Genomic DNA, 20,354 nt, shown 5'->3' with positions numbered 1-20,354 from the left:
AATTTAAGAATACCAGCAGTATCTATTCATCAGTATCTATAAAAGCTTTCTTACATACGTCTATTAAAAGTAGCACAGTAAAATATATTTGATGATAAATACAATTTACACAGGGAATACAGAAGACTGTAACCGTCAATTTTTATTGAAGTTGCTTTGGTGTTGCACATTCCGGTACAGTAGGTGGCGGTATGCACCTAAACGTGTTGGTATGAGACCAAAGAAAGAAGAATGAAACTTTGTTGGCGATGACCCGGTATTCGCACCATAACGTCACTTCTGCATGACATGTGTGTGGCCATTAAAGCTTACTGGGCAGAAGATAAAGACAACATTTTAGCTACTCTGTTTTCAAAAAGCCGCAGTTAAAGTGACAAAAATGCCCAAAAAAGTGAAAGAAGAAGCAGAGTGGGTGGATGATGAGGTCGCCCCGGCAGCCGGTGAGATGATGTTTTGTATGGCGTGAGAAGCTAGTCTGCAGGCTAGGTAGCATTAAAGCTAACTAACGAGCAGTAGACCAGATAAGGTGTCAGTTCTACCAAACCCTCCATATCTCCAGTTGGTAGGTGCGTATATTTCATAACGCACCCGATGTCATGAATCTTATTCATTTTCTGACGAAGCTGATATGAAAAGATTTATGCTTCGTTAGCTCAACTCAAATTAAATTGCTCGTTAGCGTAAAATAATCAAAAGAAAGTTGCCAAAACTCCAAGAAGCAGTAGTTTATTAGCTTATGTTCATAAATGTTCTATTGCTATAGAGTTTAGTTTTTCCCAAAATAGTGAGGTCGTGTAATGACACGATACATTTCATCAGTAAATTCAACTATGTCTACAGCAGTATGATGTTAAACTTTTTTTAGTCGTAAATCGAATGGGCCGGCCATCAGCATAATTTTTACAATGACTTCACAAGCATATTTTTTTGTAAAATAAGCTACTGTTTAGTGCTGAATCTCAGGTGAAATTTTATTTAGGATGTCCACATCCCTGTCGGATGAACAGATGAACCTGAAGCTCTTGTACAGCATGGGTGTCAAATGAATAGCACATGTTTGTAGAGTATCCATTGCTCTCTGACTCTCTGTGGAACTCTAATGCAGAGATGAAGAGTATTCTTTCAAAGGATTTCATCACATTTGGTGTGATGTTAGTGCAGAAAGCAACCAAAAACTAATTTGACACTGAAAAGTAAAAATTGTGGCCTTTAGTAAAGTCTATTGAGAGGGACAGTCATGCTCAAAAAGGACTACAAACCCTACACTGCAATGATGGTTCCAGTGCCCTCAAATTTAAGCTTTATACTTGAAGTTCATTATGCTGGAGAACAGAACTGACTGTCATTGTCATAACAAAGGGCCGAACAGCGAGGTACATGTCAGTTTTCCTGGATTACAGAATTAAATTTAAAAATATGTTTTCTTTCAGCAGAAAAAACTGTGAAAAAGGGGAAGAAAGATAAAAAGGGGAAAAAAAGCGTGAGTACATATTTGTTTATTTTCAAAATACTTGGATAGATGACCGTTCACATGCGCATCACTGGATCTATTTTCTTTCTATGTTTTTCTCCAGTTCTTTGAGGAACTCGCTACAGATAGCAAACCTGAAAAGGCTGACGATGTAGCTGTGAAGGAGACACAAGGAAAGCAGGTAAGCATTACTGTGGAATCAGGTCTTCAAAAATAACAGTGTATACAGTTTACACCTCAGCCAAGCAGGGACAACAAACCACAGAAAATCTCTTCTCTCTGTAAACAGCTGACTTTCTCGTTGAGCTTCTCTACCAGCCAATGAGTAGACTTACTGTACAGACTGCATTTTACAACCTTTCTTTTTGAGCTCACCATCTGGGGTGTCAGTAAGTCTTGGCATGACATATGAACTTGAAACCACTTTTTACAGCCTTCGAAAAAGAAAAAAGACAGACGGAAAGGAAAAGGTGGCAATGCAGATGGGGATGATGATGAGGATGTCATGCTGTCACTTAAAAAGCTCTCAGTGCAAGCAAGTGATGAGGATAATGAAGCTGATGAGGAAGGTATGATTTTTATAAACCATTGGCTGCATTGAGATTGTTCTAGTTCTCAAATGTGTACAGCCATTACTCACTGTGCTTGCCTTTGTTTCCACAGTGGTCGTCCCCAGTAAAGGAAACAAGAAAAAGGTTTGTCATTAGCTGACATAGTCACACTGTTCTTGACCTTTACCCTGCTGACTCTGACACATAAAGCATCTCTGGTATCTTTCAGGGTGGGAACATCTTTGCTGCTCTAAGCCAAAGCCAGAGTGGTGAGGATGAGGACGAGGATGTGGATGAAGAAGAAAAACCTGCTAAAAAGGTGCAGTGCTGTGTTTCACACGGTTTAAACGGTTCTAAAGCTAATACTCTTGTCAACATAGGAGTGCATGAGTTGTGGTTGCTTTGCGCAAGTATATGTATATGAAATCAATTGGCATGGCAAAAAATAGAAATCCTCACAGGTACGACTTATCCTAAGCAACTAACACAAACAATAACTAAAATATTTCAGGAGCCCCGACAGGTCAGGCTTATATGCTCATATTACTACACTCCTGGCAATCTCAAGCCCAAGAAACCTCCAGAATACCTCCCCTCCCTGAGGCCCTCGGCTCTTTCGCTTGAGGTTCTTAAAGCTCCGCTCCAATGATGTTGCGATAGAAGGTGTTAATATTTGCTGATTAAAACCTTCATTAGATCTTGATAACTTCTTTTTTTCCATATTCTGTGGCTACAGCATGTTATACAAAGGATTACTTACTTTTTTAGTCCTTTCTAGCTAATTTTCAAACATATACTACATAAAACAATATGATCATACAGACCAAAGTCTTGTATGCTGCCTAAGCTGTCCAACAGCTTACAAATTTGTCATAACACACATTTTAAGACCAGTAATATAAAAAGTCAACACTTTGTTGAAATGAAAAGACTGCGCTAGTCAGTGGAACAGGCTTACAAATGCTCTCTACTTCACATCTACTACAGAAACATCAAATACTTTTGAATATGGACACAACTTCAATAACTGCTACACCTTCACAGTTAGTCACACATCAGCCTTTAGTTTCATCATTTTGTAGTTTCTGCACAGTGTTACTACTGGACTGGAATGCACAAGTAAGATTTTCCCTACATTCATCTCAGTATGGCCACACTACTAAAATCATGATGATATGATGTGATGGATTCTCTGCTCTGTAACATCTTGAAAATGTTTTGAATGAACATTTGAGTGTGCCCTATGGATTTTCCAACTGTTGTAACACCCAGAGACTCCCCTAGAACTGGTATCCATCCATGTCTGCCTCCCCGCTCTGGTAAATGACATGTCAGAACAATAGCATGCTGAATGAGCAGTTCTCTGTTAAGCTTGCTTACTGTGTACACGAATTGGGCATAACATTATGAGCACCTGCCTCATATTGTGTAGGTCTCCCTTGTGCCTCCAAAACAGTCGTGACTCATCAGAGAATGGACATGGGCCTTCTGAGGGTGTCCTGTGGTGTCTGGCAACAGAATGTTGTTAGTGGGGGCCTTTGGGTGAGGGGAGGGGCCACTGTGGATCATTCCACAGATACTTCATCAATTTGGGATCTAGTGAATTTGGAGGCCAGGTCATGTTTTTTTTAATTTTTTTTATTAGTTTTATTGTTACAGGATGATTAATGTTATTCACTTTACCTGTCAGTGGTTTTAATGTTGTGGCCGATCATTGTATGTTAACCTATTTGGTAACAAGACAGTGAACGATACTAATATTGAAAAAAAAAAAAAAAATGAAAATGCAAAAGATGATGTTGATGGATACTGGTATCAGCCTGGCACAAGATAGAAAAAATAATTTGTGTGCAACAGATTTTAATTATTAAATAGAAAATATGTATGAATTATTAAATAATTTAGTCACAAAGGTGGAGACAAATTTGATAGTAAAAACCTTTACTTTCAAAAATTAAACACTGTTCAAGTTTTAATTGATTCTTTCCTTAATGTTGCATCAGGGAAATCTGAATTGTAATCATATAAAATAAATAAAAGCATCAAATCTTGACTTTGAAGAGGCCGGTGCTTGTGATCCCAGACCTGGACAAGGTCTGCTGATAGGCTCAGCATATTTTATTGTAGAGTCTCTGTAAATGAGCTGTGGTGCTTTTAAATTAAATTTGGCCAACAAAAAAAAAATTACACTGCCTTTACACATGGTGTAATTGAACGGGGATGTAAAATACCCAAAAGAGCACCTCAGTGACTCAACTTGCTGGTTCAACAAGTGATTCTTTTTTTTTTTTTTCAAGTTTTTCAAAACTATATGAATATTGAATTAAATACTAGTCGCTTGCATGTAGAACTTCAACACAACAGTGTGCAGCCTGATAAAGCGTGTTAAAGTGCATGGCATTTGAGGTCTGCGTCAATGGTTTATTTTCTTTGATACATTAATATCTGACCATTCACTTAAAGTTCTGGGTATATCTGTGTCTGTGCGTCTTTAATACAGGAAGTTGAGAGGGGCAAGAAAAAAGATAAGCCTAAGCCCAAGAAGGTGAAGGTGGGTACTCGGAAAGCTATTTTTCTTCCTATGCCATCTATTTCTGGTATTTTAATCTCCCATCCACTCATTAGTACATGGAAGAAACTCTGTCTCTGGGACACAGTGGTGTCAAAGTATTTTGTTTGTTAGACTCTCATCTTACTCTGTCTTCTGCTTGACTGATCACAAGAGTTTTGGACTGTATCTCATCCTTTACAACTTCACTTAAATTGATTTGTGTTTATGAAATGATCAGGCAGAGACTGATGAGGAGGATGATGGAGAAATGGATGGTGGTGAAGAGAAACCTACAAAGATGACCAAGAAACCTGAAGTCAAGTCCAGGGTGGGTACTGTTCAGGATCCAAACCTCAATTATAAATGCATGTCTTTTACATGTGACAGATGGAGTACTGTTTGGTATCAGTCTGTTGGCAAGATACAGTATCATGTATATAACCTCTTGTGCTTCTCATAAGAAAATAATCAGGTGGAAATATCACAGCCACACAGAAAACGACAATCCAGTTCCTTTTTAAATATTTAGACAGATCATGACCAGGATTATTAACCATTTTAGCTCAGTGAGTTTGAACATTAACCATCTTGCTCATTGGATTATATTAAATTACACTGTCTGGCCCAAAAAAAAGTCGGCATCAAAAAAAAAAAGATCACACATTCTAATATTTCGTTGGACCGCCTTTAGCTGTGCATTTGTTGTGCTTTGCGCATTTGCTGTGGCATTGTTTGATAAGCTTCTGCAATGTCATAAGATTGATTTCCATCCAGTGTGGCATTCATTTTTCTGTCACTCAGATCAGCATGAGCACAGATCTCATACATTTTGCTCTTGCAGAGAGGGAGGTTAAAAGTTTTAACTTTACTGAAACATAAACTACAGACTCTCAGAAGACGTCTATGTTGGCTAATCCCATCTCCTTTTTCCTTCATTACTTAGTTTACTCATTGTGTGCCACAGCCACAAGACACTCAGTGAAAAAATGCCTTTCTGTAAGGCACACCTCACTTTCATATTTTACAGAAAATAACAGATACTGTGTAAACACCTCAGCAAAATGTGTGTTTTCAGTCTCCAGAAAACAATGAAGATGAGAAGCCAAAGAAGGGGAAGAAAGAGCAACCCAAGGCAAGTGATAGCTCTGGTGCTGCCATTGGTCTTGCTATTTCTGTCTCATTCATTTCATAACTTTGTAGCTAAACATGTCGTGATTTAACTTTTTGTAGAAAGGAAAACCCGCTGAGCGAACACGCAGTAGAGATGAAGATGATGAAGAAGAAGAAGTGGAGGATGACAGTGACGCAGGAGACACGATGATGGTATGTCCATCCTCCACAGTCTCTTGTAGTCTGATTTTGGTCAGTGTCTCAACTTGTCTCTTTCTCTGGCTGTAACCCCCAGAGTGCTGAGGATGTCATCGCACAACAAGCCAAACAGCAGGAGGACGATCCTTTCGCTAACCTGAGCAAGAAGGAGAAGAAGAAGAAGAAAAAACTGGTATTTGGCAACATACGGTCACAGAAAATGACAAAAAAAAAACAGCGTATTGTTATTAGGAACTATAACAGTTACATGTGATATCTCGGACAATATGCTTGTGATAGTTGAGGCATGATGCACATGCTGTGCTGGTGAGGCACTGAAGCAGGTTGTGATTTACCACAATAATACAGCTATATAATACAGTGTATAAGATACATATGGACTAGGACATTTTGGTAGAGGTGCTCAGGATAGTCTGTTTAAGACTCTGCATGAAGCATGGTTTGTTAAATCCAGGATTGATGAGAAAATTGTCGAACAACACACATGAGATGTGACAGATCGAAATACATGGAACTTGGCATCACAGATTGATAATGTTGTGGATGTAATGTGATTTGTGTTGGATTCTCACCTCTCTGGATCGTTGTGTCCTTACAGATGGAGTATGAGCGTCAAGTAGCCAGTGTTCGTGCCCAGAATGCCTTGGAGGGAGATTTCTCTATTTCCCAGGCTGAGATGTCATCCAGACAGGCCATGCTGGAGAACGCCTCAGATATCAAGGTTACTGATTATTGCTGTCTTCTCAATAAAGGCCTCAAAATGTTTTTTAAAGTCTGTGTAAAGCAGTAATAAATATGTAAATATATATAAATACCCACAACACAACCAAAAACAGAAACTTAGACACACTTGTTGTTTAAAGCTTTATAACTTTTGGAGTTGTTGACGTTTGCTACTGGTGAGTGGAAATGAGCAGAAACACAAGCTGTTTTTTTGCTTATTATTGGTTGCCAGTTCAAATTAATTCACCATTTTCTCTAATTTATATGGCACAAATCCTTTATAACGTTATAGGCAGCTTATACGCAATGTTATCTAACTATTGTTTCTACCCTCTACCTGGAAATTCGTGAATTTAAGAATCAAAAGTTAACCTTACTGAACAGATAACAAATAAAAAACACGTGATAAGTGCTTATCACGTCAAAGTGATAAGTAGTCATGTCAGCAAAACATTCCGGTAGTTTAACTTGCTTATCACTTATGAACTTACGGGCCTGAAACATATTGTTAGTATAACTTAAAAATGAGTTGTGTATTCTGTCAGATTATTTGAATTGGCAGCCAGTAAGAAAAATATTTATTAAGAACGGGTTGTTAAAATAATGATAATAATAAGAAGAAGAACAAGAAGCAGACAAACAACTTAGGCACCTCCAAAAGTCATAAAGCTTTGAATAAAAAGTGCATCTAGTCCCAGGCAGTTTATCACTTCACAGGGTCCTGGGAACAATTCCCTTGTCACTTGTGCTTCTTGTAGCATGTTTTTTGTGTTTGCTGGTGTTGTGAGTATTAGCAGTGTGTTTCTGTTTTCAGCTGTATTGTATGTACAGTACCGCTGTTGTCAAATGGATGAAAACGTTAATTTGCTTGTGTTTTGTCTATTTGCCTGTGTTCTCTCAAGCTGCAGTACGTTGAGCTCTCTCAACCACCGTATAAAAAGCCTGGAAAATGTTGCATGTATTGCAGGAATAGTCTGTCTTCTCTGTTAGTGAAGGTCTCCTTTGTGTGTTTTAGCTGGAGAGGTTCAGCATATCTGCTCATGGCAAAGAGCTTTTTGTCAACGCTGACCTTCTGATTGTGGCAGGAAGAAGATATGGTTTGGTTGGACCAAATGGGTAATTATATTTATTTTGTCATTTCTATCTGTAAACAAAGGCACTGAGAATTCTACACTTAATAACTCTTTAGTATCTCTTTATGTATCACACTGATGATGATAATGAATCAAATGAAAATACTTTTGGGAGAAATTTTCAGTTGTAAAATTCATCATTATATACTTAGATTACACATAATGATGAAAACAGCTTATTACCAAACCCATTTTCGAAATGACTCGTCTACAGACTCTCAGACACTGAGTTTTGTCAGTGTTTGTGTCTCTTTTTTTCTGGGCACAAGAACAAACCTAATCCCACTGGATCAGACTAAGGCCAGAACTGTTTCCTAAAAAAAATGGGATAATCTGTATAATGTGTTAAAACATCATGCAGGTATATGTTAAAACTGGGAAAATGTATTGTTTTCTAGAAAAATGGAGAAGATGAGTTCATTTTGAATTTGACACCAACAACACATTTAAAAAAGAAGTTATGACAGGACATATTTACCACTTTGTCACATTATCAGTTATTTTAATTCAATTCAATTCAATTTCAATTTTTATTTATATAGCGTCAATAACAATACAAATCGTCTCAAGACGCTTTACAAAAACCCGGCCTGAAACCCCCAGAGCAAGCCTGAAGGCAACGGTGGCAAGGAAAAACTCCCTTTTAACAGGAAGAAACCTCAAGCAGAACCCAGCTCATATGGAGGGACCCATCTGCCTAAGGCCAGCCGGGTACAGACAGAAGAAAGAGAGAAGAGAACAGCAAAGAGAGAAGAGAAGAGAACAGCAAGATAAACATACATCTGTCATAGATACACATATCTGACTAAAGTGTACATGTGGAATCTTATGATACAAACTGATGATGTTACATGACAGTTTGAAAATGTAAGAGGAATCATAGGCAGGTTGGAGAATTGTTCATTCAGGTAGGAGTGGATAACTGCAGGATTCCATGAAGACTAGGCAGGCTGATGAGACCACGACAACAGATGTAGTATAGAGCTCCACAGGAAACACACCACTCCAGGCCAGAGATACTCACAAGAAGAGGGGGGAAGGGGGGGAAGGGGGGGAAGGGGGGGGAAGGGGGGTGGGACACACACAGCAGTAAACATTCTACATAGTAATAGCACAGAATTGTATGACTAGTAGTATATAGGAAATTAGAGGGCAAGAGCTCTGTGCCAGAGAAAAGAAAGTGGAGGATGCGAGGGAGGAGAGAGAAGAAAGAAGGAGGACATGTGTTTGGTGCATCGTCCCCCAGCAGCCTAGGCCTATAGCAGCATAACTAAGGGATGGTTTAGTCCAGCCCTAACTATAAGCCTGATCAAAAAGGAAAGTCTTAAGCCTGACCTTAAAAATAGAGAGAGTGTCTGCCTCCTGAACCCAAACTGGGAGCTGGTTCCATAGGAGAGGAGCCTGATAGCTGAAAGCTCTACCTCCCATTCTACTTTTTGAAATTCTAGGAACCACAAGTAGGCCTGCACTTTCAGACCGAAGTGATCTGTTGGGATGATATGGTACACTAAGGTCTTTAAGATACGATGGAGCTAGGCCTTTAAGGGCCTTGTATGTAAGGAGGAGGATTTTAAATTCTATTCTAGACTTTAAAGGGAGCCAGTGAAGAGAAGCTAAAACTGGAGTAATATGATCTCTCTTGCTAATTCCTGTCAATGCTCTTGCTGCGGCATTTTGAATCAACTGGAGGCTTTTTAAAGAGCTATTTGGACAGCCAGACAGTAATGAATTACAATAATCCAGTCTGGACGACACAAATGCATGAACTAGTTTTTCAGCATCACTCTGAGACAGGATGTTCCTAATTTTGACGATATTACGCAGGTGAAAGAAGGCAGTCCTGGTCACTTGCTTTATGTGACATTTAAAGGACATATCCTCATCAAATATAACACCAAGGTTTTTTACAGTAGTACTGGAGGCCAAGGTAATGCCATCCAAAGACACCATGTGATTAGATAATGAATCTCTGAGATGCTTAGGACCGAATACAATAACTTCTGTTTTGTCTGAGTTTAAGAGTAGGAAATTACAGGTCATCCAAGCCTTTATGTCTTTAAGGCATGCTTGGAGTTTAACCAACTGATTAGTTTCATCTGGTTTCATAGATAAATATAGCTGGGTGTCGTCTGCATAGCAATGAAAGTTTATGCCATGTTTTCTAATAATCTTGCCTAATGGCAACATGTATAACGTGAAGAGTATTGGTCCTAGCACAGAACCCTGAGGAACTCCATAACTTACTTTTGTATAAGTAGAGGAATCATTATTGACATGAACAAACTGGAATCTGTCAGATAGATAGGATTCAAACCAGTCTAATGCAGTTCCTTTAATCTTGACCTCACTTTCAAGTCTCTGTAGTAAAATATTATGATCAATAGTGTCAAATGCAGCACTAAGATCTAGCAGAACAAGTATAGAGACAAGTCCACTGTCTGAAGCCATGAGGAGATCATTGGTAACTTTAACCAGAGCTGTTTCTGTACTATGATGAACTCTAAAACCTGACTGAAACTCTTCAAACAGACCATTCTTGTTTAAGTGGTCACACAACTGATTAGCAACAACTTTTTCTAGAATTTTGGAAATAAAGGGAAGGTTGGAGATTGGTCTATAGTTGGCTAAAACATCTGGATCTAAAGTGGCTTTCTTAAGTAAGGGCTTAATTACAGCAATCTTAAAAGACTGAGGCACATATCCTGTTAATAAAGATAAATTTATCTGGTTCAATATGGAGATGTTAATTAATGGAAAAACTTCTTTGAGCAATTTAGTTGGGATTGGATCTAGAAGACAGGTTGATGGTTTAGATGCTGTAATTGTTGAAGAGAGCTCAAGAAGATCTACTGGGGAGAAGGATTCCAGATATTGATAAGGTCGTACAAAAGTTTCTAATGTCGCTGTACTTGCATCTTTAACAGCTGTTGGAAGGATGCCTTGAATATTTTCTCTAATGCCGACAATTTTATTAGTAAAGAAGCTCATGAAGTCATTACTACTGAGGGCTAAAGGAATAGATGGCTCAACAGAGCTGTGGCTCTTTGTCAGCCTGGCTACAGTGCTGAAAAGAAATCTGGGGTTGTTCTTGTTTTCTTCTATTAATGATGAATAATATGCTGTTCTAATACTACTGAGAGCTTTTTTATAAGTTGTTAAACTATCTTTCCAGGCTATGCAAGCTTCTTCAGAATTAGTGGAATGCCAAATTCTTTCTAGCTTTCGGACTGCCTGTTTTAAACAGCGCAACTGTGAATTATACCATGGAGCTAGCCTCCTCCTATTTATGACCTTCTTTTTCAGAGGAGCAACTAAGTTAAAAGTTGAACTAAGCGATGCTGCAGTGCCATCGACAAAATAATCTATTAGTGCAGGGGTTAAATTGTGGTTGCTGTCGTCCACAACATTGGTACATGGCACTGAGGTAAACAAAGAAGGAATTAATTCTTTATATCTAGTTACAGCATTGTCAGACAAACATCTACTGTAATGAAATGTCTTTTCGGTTCCTGTGTAATCCATTATTGCAAATTCAAAGGTTATGAGGAAATGATCAGACAAAAGAGGGTTATGAGTAAATACTGTTAAACCTTCAGTTTCTATGCCATATGTTAGGACAAGATCTAAGGTGTGATTAAAACTGTGAGTTGATCCATTTACATTCTGAGAAAAGCCAATCGAATCTAATAATGATGTAAATGAGGAGCTAAGGCTGTCACTGACAACATCAACATGGATGTTAAAGTCACCTACTATAATGACTTTATCTGTTCTAAGAACTAAATCACATAAAAACTCAGAGAATTCAGCTAAAAACTCAGAATAAGGAGCAGGTGGGCGATACACCACAACAAAAAGAATTGGTTTTTGTATTTTCTGTTCTGGATGGGGAAGACTAAGAGTAAGACTTTCAAATGAATTAAAGCTCTCCTTAGGTCTAGGATTAATAGATAAATCAGAGTGGAAGATTGCTGCCACTCCTCCTCCTCTACCTGTGCTTCTAGGAATATGATAATTACTATGACTGGGTGGAGTAGACTCATTTAAACTAACATATTCATCATCCTGTAGCCACGTTTCAGTCAAACTAAATAGATCAATCTGATGATCAGTTATCAGATCATTCACTAAAAGAGATTTAGATGAGAGAGATCTGACATTTAAAAGACCACATTTAATTTTCCTATTCTTGTGTTCTACCAATGAACTTGTACTGATTTGAATAAGGTTCCTATGAGAAACTCCTCTTTTGTTATTTATTGGTTTAAATAATCTGGGAGCAGACAGAACATCTATAGAGTTTATAGAGTTTAGGGTGTGAGACAGTCCTTGAGAAGCGGCAGAGAAGTGTGTAAGACTACAACTCCGCCTCCTGGTCTGAACTCTGGGTTGTCATGGTTTCGGGGGGTTAATAAAATCGGCCATATTCCTAGAGATGAGAGCAGCACCCGCTAACACATTTAAAAAAGAAGTTATGACAGGACATATTTACCACTTTGTCACATTATCAGTTATTTTAACCAGTCTGTGGATGCATCTGAGAACTGACGACTACAGTTGCTGTAGTTTTAAAAGCTAAATGTTTCTTTGTCATTGTTTAATGTAGGATTTCAGATTCTCAAGAGTTCAGGGCCCCCGCTATCATATTTTTCTTTTTTAATGCACCACTTGACTTCAGTGGTTGAAATGTCTGTACTGCAAACAGACAGGCTCACAGACCCTTTTACTACTGAGCCATTTGTTGTAATGTGTACCAAATGGGGTTTGGAATTGCCTTTCTGAAACAAGCAAGGTCTTCTCTGAAAAAGACATCATCTGGCTGGCAGCATATTGTTTATTGTCTTTACACATTAATGATACTTTCACGGATGTGTAAGTTACTCATGATATGTGCACTAATGAACCTCCATACCATCACCCCCACTCATAACAAGCCAGATGGTCCCTGGCTTTCTCTGGTGTGCAGGATTAGAATTTCATACTTTGGTTAGACCACAGAGTCCATCATGTCAGTATTGTTTTTTTTTGGCTTGTGTTTAGCTGAAACTCTTTTAATCCTTTTAAACTGAGCCGTGTTATTGACCCGTTTGTTGCCAGTTAACCTGACTACTGTAGCTGTGAGACATTCCACTAAGAGTTTTTAGCTTTGCACAAATTTTCCAGCGTTTGGTTCTAAATACACTTTAATTAAATTCCTTCAAAATCTCTTCATATATTAGACAATGATATTTATTGTAAGTGGTTGATAGAATAAAATCAGGAAAAATTAGGGAACTTTCTGGCATCATAATTTTGTGCAGAAGCACCTTTCCTTCATAAAGGAAAACTGCCATTAGTGACTTTCATACCCCGTTCATAACAATATAGTTTACGGAAAGCTGTAGCTCAATACTTGGATAGTATGCCACTGCCTTGTGATGGCAAATAGCATTATGTAGAAGCTGGAATAAGCCTGTGTCCTGTTCATATCCAATAACTGATTCAACATTCTCTTGTGTTCATCTCATCCATCAGCAAAGGAAAGACCACATTACTGAAACACATAGCCAACAGAGCTCTAAGTATTCCCCCCAACATTGATGTGCTGCTGTGTGAACAGGGTAGGTGATCTATTACAGTGTGCCTTCCATCATTTCCCTGTCTGTGTCCATGCCTTTATGGCCCACTGACTCCCTGTTCGTTCGTGTTTCTCTTAGAGGTGGTAGCCGATGACACGCCAGCGGTACAGGCGGTGCTGAAGGCAGACACCCGTCGTCTGAAGCTTCTGGAGGAGGAGAAACAGCTCCAGGCTCTTCTAGAGAAGGGAGAGGACAGCGTGGCTGAAAGGCTGGAGAAGGTGAGTCTGTGTACCAGGGGACTTTGAAATCAAATACCGGCAGTTTAAACATCTGAGTCAAATACCATTAACCTTCATATAACCTTTAATATATGATGTTTATGTTTTCATATCTTTATTGATGCTGATTTAGAATTCAAAGTTACAACAGCTGTATGCTTTAGTTTTCCACAAAATAAAGCTGCACAACAAAACACTGGACAGTACAGTTGGTGTTAGTGAAAAGTATGCAAGCTGACAAAAAAAGAGACCATAAAGAAGAAGTACTGAATGAAGGAAGAAAAAAATTCCATTTGTGAACCTGAATATTCCTGTAGCCCTCTGATAGCGTATTGTTTTTTTTCATTAAGTTTTGGTTCTGTCACCAGCTTGGGTTCCCGCATTAGGTGGTGGAAACCAGCGCTGATAAACTCACTGGACATTAACTTCCCAGCACCAAACAGCAGGCGGATAATAGGTCACAGTTAAAAAGACTGATATTTTTTCTCATTGGTTGGATACCAAACCAGAGATAACATGAATATTCAACTTAGGGTTAGGGATCTATCAGGTGGACACAAAAATCACTCCACATAGCATAGCAATCAGAAATATTTGATTCTTAGTTCACTCTCTGTACTTGTCTTAGTTGTGTACATTGTCCCTGCGCGATAATAATACAATTATTGACTTTTCTGGGGCACTCATCTGCAGTTTAACCTGCAGATAATCTGAACAATCTGTTTTTCCTTCCTGACAGGTCTATGAAGAACTACGGGCTATTGGAGCTGCAGCGGCTGAGGCCAAGGCCAGAAGAATCCTTGCTGGTCTGTCATTTACCCCTGAGATGCAGAACAGACCAACCAAGAGGTTCTCTGGAGGGTGGAGAATGAGAGTTTCTCTGGCCAGGTACACAAACCTCTTTGGTGGAACAGGTCCAGCATTAACGTGTCAGAGCTTCTTTGACCTTACCTCTGTACTTACAGAGCCCTGTTTATGGAACCCACTCTACTGATGTTGGATGAACCCACCAATCACCTGGACCTGAACGCTGTCATCTGGCTTAACAAGTGTGTATCCGCTGTCTAATCTAATGCATTTCTCTCATCATATCATGAATTATTTGATAATGGTAGTTTGATTGTTTGAGATAAGAGCAGGGACACACATTTAAGACCATTAATACTGACCTGTGGATGCAGTTAAGTTAACTTGGCCAAGCATAATTAATCGTAATTGATATGACTTGATGTCGTACCAGTTTTAGAGACAGCTGACACCCTCTATTAACTCTAGTTCTATGCATTTCTCTCTCTCTCTCTCTCTCTCTCTCTCTCTCTCTCTCTCTCTCTCTCTCTCTCTCTCTCTCTCTCTCTCTCTCTCTCGCTATTTTGGCCAGATAGATGATATTCAGACATTGTTATCATTAAATGTATTTCCAGTTGTGCAATAACACCTCACCAAAGCCAGACAGGGTGGTTTTGTTTTTATAAAGCGCTTTTCTACTTATTGGTACTCAGAGTGGTTTACAGTCACGGTGACATATAGACATATATGATGATAGTTACATGCTACAGTGAGGTCAAGAAGTATTCAGTATTCATCTTTGCATTTAGAAATATTATGACAGATATTTTGGTTTAATTGTGACACTGTATGACGTGCAGTGATTGTTCTGAGATTTGTGTGCTCTCTTTTCTATTTACAGCTACCTTCAAGGCTGGAAGAAGACTCTGCTTATAGTGTCCCACGACCAGAGTTTCCTTGATGATGTGTGTACTGATATCATCCACTTAGACAACCAGAAACTCTACTATTACAGAGGGAACTACCGTAAGTATCTATTTAACATCACTCCAAAAATAGGTGGTTTGGAAAATTAGGTCTGAAATCTGACAGTGGAAATCCTGTTTTATTTTACCATTATGCTTTTCTTTAAGTGACATTTAAGAAGATGTACGTGCAGAAGCAGAAGGAACTGCAGAAACAATACGACAAACAAGAGAAGAAACTCAAAGATTTGAAGGCTGGTGGCAAGTCCACCAAACAGGCTGTGAGTATGGCCATCCACTCTAGCTTTCAGTAGTCAGTTTCATAAATCTGAAAGGTTACTCCAACACAAAATAAAACCCTCCTAAATTTATGGAAAAATTACACAGTAAAACAGTTAAGGTCTAGGGTCACCTCATGTTGCTTCATGTATGGGTAGCATAAACTGTTTGACATGCTCTTGTAGTTGCTGCTTTTGAAAGATTCCTGTGAAACCCTATTAAATGATGAGCTCAAGCTTAGCTATAGGGCCGACTTGACAGAAAAGCTTTCATCCATCCAGTCTGTCCCAAGTTGTTTTGCCGCTGACACCAGTTTGGTTACAATGTTTCCTCTTAGGAGAAGCAGACTAAGGATGCCCTGACCAGAAAGCAGCAGAAAGGGAAGAAGAAGGGAGGTCAGGAGGAGGAGAGCCAGGAGGCCACAGAGCTGCTGAAGAGGCCAAAAGAGTACACCGTCAAGTTCACCTTCCCCAACCCACCTCCTCTCTCACCACCCATACTGGGACTGCATAGTAAGAATGAGTGCAGAAGATGCCACAGGGCTTTAGTCTTTAGAACAGTACAGGTATAGGTAAAAAAAAAAAAAACTGACGGACGCACGTGAAGTCTGACCATATGGTTTGGAGAACATGAGGGGGTTAATCAACACATCAGAAATTTGAATTACTTGCTTTCTTCTTTATTTATTATTTGCTACTTTCTAAAAAATATGTGTTTTTGCTGTGATAGTGGAGAGATGACAGGAAAGATATATTTATTTGTTGTCAGTTTTGGACACTAGTACCATTTATAGAGGACTTGATTGCATTTTCTCAGTTGCATGGTGGTAACATTGCTGTTTTCTGAATCAAATAGCTTGTCAGTATTGAATCTCTTTTACTGATCAAGTATAGTAGGCTACATTTTCCAGAGCATTCCTTCAACCTGAACAAAGCACAAATTCGCAACCAATAGCATCAAGTTACATCATGCATTAATCCTTGGGCTAGTGTCTACAACAGGTGAGTTTTTACATATAAAATGAGCAACAGTTTATCTGGACAGGGAGTATAATAGAGTGCAATAGATTCACTTGTTTAAGAATATCATAGTGTCCTCCATTTAGACTTTGAACATTCTAACACTATGGTTTCTACCATATACAGGTGTTGACTTTGCCTATGATCCGCAGAAGCCTCTGTTCAAAAATGTGGACTTTGGCATTGACATGGAATCCAGAAGTAAGTATGCCTTTAGCATAATTTTATTAACCAGCAAACAGGCAAAGAGCTGCAACAGTGACTTCATTCACATATGTGTACCTTATTGTGGTGGTGACACGACACCTGACATGCCATTTTTTTTCCTGTCTCTAGTTTGTATAGTAGGACCCAATGGTGTTGGGAAGAGTACCCTGCTACTGCTGCTTACTGGGAAAATAAATCCTGTAAGGGTGTATATCTGCAAACGTAGTTTTAAATTCATATATACGGTACTGAGTTAACAACATGTTTCTCTTTTAGACTAAAGGCGAGATGAGGAAGAATCATCGTTTGGTAAGTAATTTGCTGTTGATGTTTAAAAACTTAAAATACATATTCTGCACAGATTACAGTGGACTCCAACACTGTAATACTGTCCTGACCAAAGGCCTCTTGACACTGTCTAGAAGTGTGCACCTGTTGAAGTGCTTTTTTTTTTTTTTTAAGACATGTCGGCAGTCTGTCCGGTACAAGTGTACTTGTCAGATGACATGTTGTCCCTGTTATATGAACAGTAACAGCTTCATTATTATTTTTAATTTGGTTTGGCTCAGTTTAGATGAAGAAAAGTGGAACTTTTATATCAAAAAAACAAAGCTTAAACAAAGGCTGCTGGATTTCTTAGGACTCTTGAAGACATTTTACCACTCATCCAAGTAGCTTCTTCAGTTGTAAATGACTGCTGGGGTGTTTACGTTATTATTAGGACACTCACCTGAAACTTAAATGACTAGGGTCTGAAATGGCCAGATACTCAGCTGTAATTGAAGGAATTTGTTTTGATCCTGTTTCCCCCCCAATGAATGATACTCTAACGACCCATTAATGGCCAGAGGCTCCAGTTTCATGGTTTGAACCATTGGGTTGAAGAAAGAAACCCAACAACTCCAGCTACATTTGTTATTTTGGGATATGTGATGACCTGGTTGACCAAGAACCTTTGCAAACACGTTGTAACTTGGATGTTTTTTTGTGCCTACAGAAAGTGGGTTTCTTCAACCAGCAGTATGCTGATCAGTTGAACATGGAGGAGACGGCTACAGAGTACCTAATGAGGAACTTCAACCTTCCCTACCAAGATGGAAGGAAGTGCCTGGGACGCTTTGGCCTTGAGAGCCATGCCCATACCATTCAGATCTCCAAACTCTCTGGTATGAACATAAACAAATTATTTTTTGTATGCTGTCATGTTGAAGGAGACATCCAAACACTGTGTGGATTTTGTCTTTAACAGGCGGTCAGAAAGCCAGAGTAGTGTTTGCAGAGCTGGCCTGTCGTCAGCCTGATGTGTTAATCTTGGTAAGGGCTACTCAGACTAAGAATTCACTCACTAACTGGAAGGATAAAAAGCTAACTGAATTAGTCTTTTCTTCCATAGGATGAACCCACCAACAATTTGGACATTGAGTCAATCGATGCCTTGTCAGAGGCCATCAATGAGTACAAAGGAGGTAAGGATCAATGTAGGAAGAAAGCCTGTTCTAACTTCAGCATTATTCCAATTACACATATTCATGTGTAGTCAGACTTAGAGCTGTTGGCATGAGGTACGGTCCCACAGTTCCGTTTGTATTGGAAGAGCTCAAACATGTTATAGGATCATTTTTAATAACATCATCTGCTTGGGAAACCACCACCAGGGAAGATACTAACTGTTCCCTGATGTCTGTAGTTCCAAGACTTCCTGCAGTCACTTTTTGAGTTTACTTACTTACTTATTAGTACCACTGATAATTAAAATGCTAGCCCCATCAAAAAGAAATACCTCATGAAACCACCTCAGTCTATACTGACTGGAAGCAGATTTTTTATCACACTGGTGTAGTGGGAACCTTTTGATAATTCAAGAAAATATAAGCACCTGAAAATCCTTGTTGGTGATTTTTTCTTTCTGATTGGAACTGGGGGTAAACATCAGGTCATGTGACGACTTTCTGGGAGTGACAGAAACGTAGAAACAGCAAAACAACGTGGGTTTCTGTTGAGAGTGTTTGAAAAGATAAGGGCAGGGCCTTTGAAATCAGTGGTTCATCTTGGTCATATTTTAAATTCAGTGTTGCAGATTCACTACTCCACAGCATGTAAAACCACTTTGCACATGTCTGTAAAGTCCTATTCCGATAGATGTTTTTGGGCTTGTAAACACACAAATTTCACTGGATTATTTTATTATGAAATATTTGATCATAATGATTTCAGTCTGGTTGAAGAAATATTGTCCATGTTAACGTAGCAAATGACTGCATTACGACTGTTATAACACTAAATGTTAAATATGATTGAATGAAATATGGGGTGGGGGTGCCTAGTCTGGTCTGGTCCGGTCTAGTCTAGGCGAGGTGGATGGTACATGTTTAAGTAACATCCACATGAATGCCAGGTCCAAAAGTTCCCCAGCCGAACATTGTATTGTCACAATATGTTATTTACTTCTCCTGTCAGTGGTCATAATGTTATGCCTGATCAGTGTATATCTTCAGTTTTAAACCCCAGAACTATGGACCATATACTCCCACAGAGCAATTACTCAAATTGAAGATGAGGCATGTTATTTTAATGTAGAATTCATTACTTTATGTCAAACAGTGAACTGCCTATATACTGAAATCATCTGGACAGTATCTAATGATGAGCTCACGTCATGTAGAATAATTTCCGCCACAAAAAGAATAAAATTTGCCTAGTAAAAAGCATTTGGATTTCATGGGTGTGTTTCAACTGATACAAAAAGAAATATTACAACAAATAAGAGCCATTTTGTTGTAAACTAAATCAGCTCAACGGCACTCAGATAATACATGACTATATCGCCGTTACACTTCTTCAATCCCAAACCATTAAATTGGCTGGGCAGGATGGATTCCAAATGGAGTGTCTCCAAGAAAAATAAGAAATTATGTTATTGCATAACTGTCATAAATTGGTCAGAAACATTTCATTTAACAGTTCATCAGTTTTTAATTGATCTTTTTCAGGTGATTTCAACCTGTAGTGCGTGTATTTATCAATCCCTATGATGGAAGCATGTATAATCTGTAGGGACTAATGTTGCAGACAGGGATGCCTAAACAGCTCAGACTTGATCAAGAGAGTGTATAAAAGATGATGAGTACTAACATCCTGTCCCTTTTCGTCCAGCTGTTATCATTGTGAGTCACGACGCTCGGCTCATCACAGAAACTCAGTGCCACCTCTGGGTTGTGGAGGACAGAAGTATCAACCAGATTGATGGAGACTTTGACGACTACAAGAGAGAGGTGCTGGAGTCCTTGGGAGAGACTATGGTCAACAAGGTCAATCCATGAATGTGCCGTTGCTTCCAGGGCCAGACATCACATGCTAGTTGCACTCCATGTGGACAGGCTGGCAGGTCTTACAGTAACACTCATAAAAAATGCTTATCTGTTCTTTTCTTCTGAACTGTAACTTCTTTAAGGGGTTGGTTCTGGACAGATATTGGAGTGTTAATCCTAATCACTTTCTACAACT

The 20,354-nt window shown here is 38.9% G+C and overlaps 1 protein-coding gene across 3 annotated transcripts; it reads left to right on the top strand.

Moving 5' to 3' along the window:
• Positions 1 to 242: 242 nt before the first annotated feature.
• abcf1 (ATP-binding cassette, sub-family F (GCN20), member 1) lies at positions 243 to 20,170 on the top strand (the record flags this gene model as incomplete). 3 transcript variants are annotated; one of them, XM_084563305.1, is made up of 27 exons in its annotated part: positions 244 to 440; positions 1,434 to 1,480; positions 1,575 to 1,652; positions 1,905 to 2,040; positions 2,135 to 2,166; positions 2,252 to 2,341; positions 4,523 to 4,573; positions 4,812 to 4,901; positions 5,649 to 5,705; positions 5,804 to 5,896; positions 5,979 to 6,074; positions 6,501 to 6,623; positions 7,641 to 7,741; positions 13,273 to 13,358; positions 13,455 to 13,594; positions 14,334 to 14,482; positions 14,560 to 14,643; positions 15,282 to 15,406; positions 15,514 to 15,626; positions 15,962 to 16,136; positions 16,770 to 16,844; positions 16,980 to 17,050; positions 17,127 to 17,159; positions 17,848 to 18,016; positions 18,100 to 18,164; positions 18,244 to 18,316; positions 20,004 to 20,170. In XM_084563305.1, the coding sequence occupies exons 1-27, from the start codon at positions 380 to 382 to the stop codon at positions 20,168 to 20,170; spliced, it is 2,580 nt and encodes an 859-aa protein (XP_084419431.1). In that variant the 5' UTR covers positions 244 to 379. The 3 variants fall into 3 exon arrangements, with proteins under 3 accessions (XP_084419432.1, XP_084419431.1, XP_084419430.1); XM_084563304.1 differs by having other exon boundaries at positions 245 to 440; positions 1,431 to 1,480; XM_084563306.1 differs by lacking the exon at positions 4,523 to 4,573 and having other exon boundaries at positions 243 to 440; positions 1,431 to 1,480.
• Between the last annotated feature and the right edge of the window lie 184 nt (positions 20,171 to 20,354).

The sequence above is a fragment of the Chelon labrosus genome (assembly GCF_963514085.1).
Source record: "Chelon labrosus genome assembly, chromosome: 16".
Lineage (NCBI taxonomy): Eukaryota > Metazoa > Chordata > Actinopteri > Mugiliformes > Mugilidae > Chelon > Chelon labrosus.
This window is presented reverse-complemented; position numbering and strand designations above follow the sequence as displayed.